Source organism: Bipolaris sorokiniana, assembly GCF_000338995.1.
Source record: "Bipolaris sorokiniana ND90Pr unplaced genomic scaffold COCSAscaffold_9, whole genome shotgun sequence".
Lineage (NCBI taxonomy): Eukaryota > Fungi > Ascomycota > Dothideomycetes > Pleosporales > Pleosporaceae > Bipolaris > Bipolaris sorokiniana.
The window spans coordinates 74,455-81,974 of NW_006911903.1; the positions used below are offsets into that span (position 1 = coordinate 74,455).

At 42.7% G+C, this 7,520-nt stretch overlaps 3 protein-coding genes across 3 annotated transcripts; 2 read left to right on the top strand and 1 right to left on the bottom strand.

The window, feature by feature from the left end:
* Window positions 1-751: 751 nt before the first annotated feature.
* COCSADRAFT_161339 (uncharacterized protein) lies at window positions 752-1,090 on the top strand (the record flags this gene model as incomplete). The annotated part of the gene is made up of 2 exons (XM_007702933.1): window positions 752-935; window positions 1,041-1,090. 2 exons carry the CDS (start codon window positions 752-754, stop codon window positions 1,088-1,090), a joined length of 234 nt encoding a protein of 77 aa, XP_007701123.1.
* A 693-nt stretch (window positions 1,091-1,783) lies between these two features.
* On the bottom strand, window positions 1,784-2,659 carry COCSADRAFT_27274 (uncharacterized protein; the record flags this gene model as incomplete). The annotated part of the gene is made up of 2 exons (XM_007702745.1): window positions 1,784-2,253; window positions 2,533-2,659. 2 exons carry the CDS (start codon window positions 2,657-2,659, stop codon window positions 1,784-1,786), a joined length of 597 nt encoding a protein of 198 aa, XP_007700935.1.
* Window positions 2,660-6,071: 3,412 nt separating this feature from the next.
* On the top strand, window positions 6,072-6,374 carry COCSADRAFT_93397 (uncharacterized protein; the record flags this gene model as incomplete). The annotated part of the gene is made up of 1 exon (XM_007702934.1): window positions 6,072-6,374. The coding sequence occupies one exon, from the start codon at window positions 6,072-6,074 to the stop codon at window positions 6,372-6,374; it is 303 nt and encodes a 100-aa protein (XP_007701124.1).
* Between the last annotated feature and the right edge of the window lie 1,146 nt (window positions 6,375-7,520).

A 7,520-nucleotide genomic window follows, 5' to 3' on the forward strand; every position in this document is an offset into this window, starting at 1 on the left:
GATAGGGCACGGATACTTTAATGCTTATCTAAAGAGAGTAAAAAGAAGAGAAACAGAACTCTATAAATGCGGAAGACTACAAACAGCAGAGCACCTACTTCTATACTGCGGTTTCTATAGCGCAGAGAGAAACCAACTTAAAAAGACTCTAGGCCAGAAAGTACTTAAACTCCCACTCTTACTCCACACTACGAGCGGTATAGAAGCTACTCTAGCTTTTATTACTAGCACGAAGATAGGAACAAGAAAGTGGCATCTAGGCCAAGAAGGCTAGAAAGAAGAAAAATAAGAAAAATAAGAAGAAAAGAAGAAAAACAAAGAACAACGAATTTGATTTTACTAGCACTATTTCCTATCCCCTAAGAGAGCTCGCTAGAAGGCAGCCTAGCTGCTCTATATCTCTCCCTGTTACCAAACTGCTCTTTAGCACCAGGCGTCTAGAAAGCTAGTACTAGCTTAACTAGACAAAGGCCGAAGCACCATAGTCACGCAATACAGCACAACGTACCAAATTGTAACTAGTTAGATAGAACGGCCTTTGGCCAAAGTCCTACATAGCCAACGGCTGATACAGGACTATAATGGAATAATAATAATAATAATAATTTTGAACAGTATGTATGGCGAGACTGTACCAGTCGACAGATATGAGACAATTTTTGCCCACCTCGCTGTAACGAATGTCCCCAGGGCATAATTTACAGGGCGGAGTAAGTTCTAGAAAAGGAAATTTTGGACCAGAGTTACACCCATGCTGTCTGATAAGGGGAGACGGCACGGCCGGTTACGCAAGACGAGTACCATTGCCACTGCCAAGTTCACTGCCACTGTCAATAGTCTGGTCTTGCCTACAATAGCAGTTTCAAGGGGACAGCAGCCTCTGACCCAACGGATTCCTGCTATGTTCGTGGTTTTGGGATTGAGCTATGTTTTTCGTAGGCATCGTCTTCCAGAAAGCCATCTTATGATGCATTGCTAACTTTATATCTTTGAGAATCAGGAACCTTCTGTAATCTTATGACATATTGAGATGACATCAGAGAAGATTTACACTGTCTCTGAACGCTTCCGCAGGTTGTGTGCCAAGTAGGTGGAGGCATTACTCAAAGAGATAGTGCTGCCTCCTTGGGTAAGGAGTGGGCTCACGGTTTCCAAAACCGAGAGTCGTGCTTGGAAGTCTTTGCCAGGTAACCATTCCAGGATCGAAACAACAGCGCCTCTTTTGCCAATGATCGCAAGATTAGTAACTAACTAAGCTTGATCATGCGCATTCGAATCTAATGAACAAAAGCCCGCAATCATTTGCACTAGAGAATTGGCGTGCTCTCACAGCATCATTAACACAGTGCTTGGTCTTGCGGGCTCCACGCTGTGGCCCGATGCCTATGCGGAATCTCCTTGAACTTTGCATATGCATTTAAAAATCAAGTCACAAACAGCATTCGCCCGTTGATATATATTGCCAAGCTGCCTGAGGTCACCCAACACGTACTAAGACACCCACCGTGACAATACTAGCTGGGCAACTCGAACCTCCAATGCAATAGCGACCCAGCAACGTTAGCTTTTCGAGCTCTATCACGAGAAAAATGCTGAGTGCCCTTTCGTGAAGCAATCTTGCTACCGGACATATAAAAATACCAAACTGTTGCTCTCTTGATATTGGTTAGAGATGAAAGGCATTCTTAGCTTGGTGAACACTTTTACGCTTGGCCGGATGTATGTCAGCTCATTCGTGTCGTTTTGGTTTTGTTACCAGCTTTGCTCTCGCATACATAGCTTTCTACGCAGGCAAGGAATCAATATTTTGGCATTGATTTTTTCTTTCTGTTGCATCCAACTGCTCAACGTGCCACAGATCGTCCTCTGACGCAGCCGGCATACCAAATCCACGCTTACTAAATGTGCTATGTGGGTCGACCCGAGTAATTCTGACTGGATGACTGGAGAACTGCCAATAGGCGTCTTTTACGTAATCTTCTAAAGCTTCCGCTGGCAAAGCAACGTATTGACTTATACTGGCATAATCTTGCGTGCTCTCTCTATTGTCATCGTAATACCGGAAAAGATAATCCACAAGCGGAACCGTCTCGACGTAGGCGGGACCTGGCTTCCCTTTTCTCTCTCGAACTATGGACTCGACATGTTTCAGGAATGAAACCCTTTCCCCAAAGGGGCGGCAAATAGGTTGAGCAGTAGCCATGAATCGCCCAGTGACAACAGCGCCCAGCTCTGGTTCAAACATGACAATGTCTAAGAAATCAGTGAATTCATTCACCGCATGTTTACCAAGAATCAACGGGTTACACGTTACGCGGAACGTTGCGCCCGACAAGGAAAGGACGGGCCAATACGTCAATTCGACGTACCGCCCAGCTTACATAAGCGGGATTTTCAATAGAGCGAGCCTATGCAGTGCGCTATTATTTCTGGAAAATTCGTCTATAGTATCAGCATCGTTAAGATCTATAGTTAATTCGTGTCCATCACGTGAGATGCCCTGCACAGAGAGAACCGCGCAGTCGAATGTACCGTAGCGAAAAGACGAGAATCCACACGTTTTAGACGTAAAGGCCTTAAGTACAGTTATATCCCTTAAGCTAGTAACAACTGTTAGAATCAGTCCTTCCTTGATCGTTGATTGCACGAGCTCGCCCATAGTGACATCCGGCTAAACCTAAGCGACGGATTCTTCTAGGCTGATTCGTAACACCTTCTTCGCTTTCAGGGACCTACAGATAGCAAAATTGTTCTCTTAAGAAAGATAAAGGGGTGCTTAATCCTGAGTACCCTGCCCCTGCATAAACGTCCTACATACAGAAGCAGCAACCTGACAGAGTTTACCTAGTGGCTTTTTATAATATTTCATTATATATAGCAGCATTTGCGACGGCTAGACTTGTACGTACGGCAAAGTATACGCCTTCAGAGAGTGCGACACAGGAGAGAGATAAGAAGAAAATCAGGAAGTGAGTACATCGTTATCTACAATAAGCTGTATTCAGTTCTGGCTAAGCTCGCAATCGTAATAACTATAGCAAAGAGGAAAACATAATTAGCTACCAAATGTCTATGCAGTGCGCTATAGATTTATCAAAGCTTTTACTCTTTCTTTGTAGTTCCATCCTTATCAGCAGGTCTACGTAGGACGAGAAGGCCTAAGCCTGCTTACTGGTATAAGCATCGCTGGCTACGCACGAAGGAGTGACTTCCAATGCGCCATATCTCAGTTCGGGCGCTTAGCTTTAACGGATGTTCCAGCATGAATGTAGTGGCTCTCTTGCCCATCTAGACACACCTACAGCAATCTTTGGGCTGTTATAACTCCTCTCTATAGTTTAGAGACGCGTCCATCAAAGCAACTTCTGCATAAACATACATTAAATCGCACCTATTGGCCAAGAGAGATTGTAAATAATAGTGCGAAGATGCGTACTATGTATCTCAGGTATCTTCTCTATCTTTCGCCAACCCAAAGGAGGATTTTAGGCAGTATATCCGCTTTTAATGCTGCGAAGCTAGTCAGCCTAAGGGTGTGCTCTCTAAGTGCGAAGGAAAGAAAACAATATCTTAACCCAATCCAAGATCTAGTGTGGGACGTACCTACTGTAAAAAGACTTTCACGACAGGGCATATAACTAACATTGCTTAGAGACAGCGGCTATGTTCTCGAGCAAAGATTACACGCGACGGAACGTTTTCTAAGATCTTATAGAAACGATAGGTTCACGGTTTACCTATTAGGGACGTTTCTAATACTTACACCAACGGAGAGAGCGCTCGAATCCCTAGTAGAATTCAGTATCACTGGGGATTTCAGCCTTATGCGATCTCATGGCAATAAATACCAACTAGGTCGCATTAGGGCTCTTAGAGGCACGGACACAGAAAGAACATTCATTATAAGTTTTAATGCGCCGATACGAGCATCTCCTAGTCTTTCTAAGGGATACTAGTACAAGGTAGACGATGTTCCGGATCGTACTATTGATCTGTGGGTATATATACCTTCGTTCCGCGACCGTATCCATAAAGAGGTCAGACTAACACCACGAGATATACTACGTATCATGAGAGCAAAGCCGGTGGCGGCGCCGCAATCACTTGTTCCTCCACAAGCAACATCAAGCACGTCACGCATAAGAAGAATTCTTCGCAATACAGCGTACTACTCTTTATCTTATATTAAGGATCCTGTATAGACTCTGGGCCGGCTATCTAGTCTATGCACAGGAATTTATTATTTAGAGAAGTGGTTATTAACGGCTGCGGGTGGACATTTTATAGGCGCACTCTCTCTGGCGCAGCTTCGAGGCAAAAAAGGTCACAGGTACCAGCGCGCACCATTCGAACGCCCTATTCTCAGCGTTAAGTTAGGTTTACGGACAGCGATAGAGGTCACGCAAGCCCCAAATATACAGCTTTTTCTTAATATAGCTTACCAAAACACCACAGGCTAGCGTATCTCAGTCGCCTAGAATACGCATAGTAGCTTAGCGGTACTCGTATGGCCACGAAATTTAGTTCAGGCATTTAACACATGCTATTAAGAAGTAATCAGCATAAAGTATTTCTTCTAGCAATCACACATAAACATACCATAAACTAGTCATTCTAACCTCCCTTAGATGTACGAGCGGCTATTAAAGAACAGGATATACAAACTATGTTGTCCGATTTCAGTGCCTACTTCGTAACTTTACTGATATAGCCTCAAAAGAGCTTACATCTTAGGTATTCAGTTCTCCTTCTCCTGAATTCGTCGTTTTGTAATTGAATAGCTGAGTTAACGAGGTATTATAGTAACTAAGGAGCTGCTGGTGCTATCTATAGGCGTTTCAGGCGAAAGAAGAAGCTACAAGCGAAACAGTACTTTTACGCCATATTATATCGCCAGTCCTTACGCAGTATCTCTACAATAATTTCTTCTGAATTTTTACTCTTTTCTTAAACCAACTACGTCCACGTCTACGGTCTTTCGTCGCCCTATCAATTCCGCCTTCGCTTACACTAGGCGCCAAATGCACAGTCTATGTAAATAGAAACAATAACAGCCTCATTAAATCAGGCCTAGGACGGAACTCGTAGAGTCAGAATGGCTAAAGTATTGCTCGTGTTATTAGCCTTACCCTTAACACATCAATTACAACCATGATTTCCAACTTTGCACATATTTAACAAGTCTCTTGCGTAGGTAAAGCCTAATACTTTAGTTAGATTAGTATAGGCGCCCTAAACATATCAGCGGCCTAAAGGTGTTAAGAATAGCTGTTGTGTCGCGGTTACATACAGTAATTAGCGATTACGTCTTTAGCCTTGCAGGTAGCATTCTAAAGGTTTCGTCGTCATAAGACTGAAGATTAACTAGTCGTGTTCAGCTAACTGCTCGTGATAAGCTATATACAGTAGGCGGCGCTGCTCAAGTGTGCTGCGTAGCTACGCGTAAGGGTGAAGCTGTAATCGCTAATGACAGTATATAGGTTCTCAAAAACTAAGAATTAATGCCCAAGGAACTATTCATGTAGAGGTTACAATCGACATTAAGCAACTTCTAGCTATATCCTGCAATTCTTCAGAGTAAATTGGCGCTAGTATCGATTTACAGGGTGCACATTAAAGCTTACTGCGTGTTAGTCAGAATGATATTAGGGTCTAATAATTCACGCCAAGCAGATTATGCATGATCACAATCCATTTAAGAGGCCCTGATTTAACTTTAATAGACACTTCGTGACTCTGCCAGGTCGTACACTCAGCAATTTATGTATACGCTATCTGTCCCAAACTAGATACCTTAAGGACACCAGCACCTCCTATAGCGACTGAACTTCGAGTGTTCGCCTCTATAGGCGACAAATTTATCATATCACACAAGTTTAAGCTTACTAGAAATAGTAGGTTGCATAAAGGTTGTAAATCCACAGTAAATAGGCATTCTATGCCGCAATTACACGACTAAGATCTCGCAGGTTATACACGCAGAATACTGGCTTAGAGTGACTAAAACCTTAGATATATAGTAAATAGAAGGTCACCACTTAATTTCTTTACCAAGGAAGCCCGAGAACGCGATGTTAACTTCAAATCTCTTAAGAACCCTTACTATCGTGGGATCTATAGGTTTTCTTAAGCTACATATTATTACGTCCCTACTGCGAGAACATTCTAAATACAAGATCGTTTACTTTAACCGCAGCGAATGCGGTAAGCGGCGCACAATTTCGGCGTTACAAAAGATTATAGGCGATATATCCTCCGCTTGGGAACGTTTAAAGTTCTTAGTTACTAGTATCACGAGCCACGCTAGGGAACCGGGCCTTAATCCGATCGCAGAGTTAATACCACAGGTTAGTAAACTAGTCTTTAATGCCTAGGACGTTAACTAGGCCAAGTCCCTTACCTCTTTCCAATGTCTATTAGAAGGGCTGCGCGAAGTTGTAGATCTTCTTGCCTCTGCTAATAGCTTTCCTTAGATTACTTTCATCTCTTCGATCTGTGCCGTAGGGAACTGGCCCCTTCGACACCCTAACTAGCCTATAATTCCCGAAGAAGTAATATAAGACTGCGAAAGTGCAATACTAACTAGCTATAGCTAGTCGAAGTGCATTACAGAGCAGCTGCTTACTAAAGCGCATGTGGTTACGAAACTTCACGTTAATATACTGCGTGCGGGCTAGATTGGTGGGTCGTTAAGCCTAAAGCATTATAGATAGCCGCGGTAGGGCTGGTTATATTCTATCATACAATCTTCGTTAAAGATCGGTGTGTTCTTAAAACACGTGCAGCCTTTGGATTGGATTCTAGTCGACATACTAGCACAAGGTGTAGCAAACTATATAAAGCGCTCACGCACTTCGGAGCGATTGTAAGTCTTTAACATAGTATATCTCTATCCCGCTAGCTAGAATTTACTTCACGAGGTGCTGCATACAAGATTCAGAGTTTCAGCTCAGTTAGCTACTCTACCTCACTAGCTAGGACAGATAGAATAGGGTGAATTAAGAATATACGACTTCTTAAGTGCTTAGGGCGGTAGCAGAGAGACGAATATATTTTACGAGAATGCCCGCGCGAAAGAGATATTGCCTTCTATTAACTCTATTAATATAGATCTGTTAGCTATATGGCTGTAAGAATAGGGACTTCAGTTAAGAGCGAAAATGTAGTAGATTCGAGAATTAATCACTCGTTGTAATCTAATGCTTTGAATCATTCGATACTTCGATTATCTGCTTACGCTAAGATTTTTAAAGTTAGATTTCTATAGGAGTGTACACTGTAATCGGAAGAGACGATACTTAAGGAGCCTTCGACTTATCATCTAATGCACATACGCTCGAAGAACCTATGGTTGTCTTTATTTCGGGCCCATAGTGAGGCATATACCAAGAATGTATGCGAGTGATTAAATAGTGGTTTCTTTCTCTTTGTTTATCTATCTCTTGTTCCTATGTCTATGACTATTTACTTCCGATGCTCTCCTTTCTTCCGATTTTTTGAAGCGCGATAGCTGAAGACTT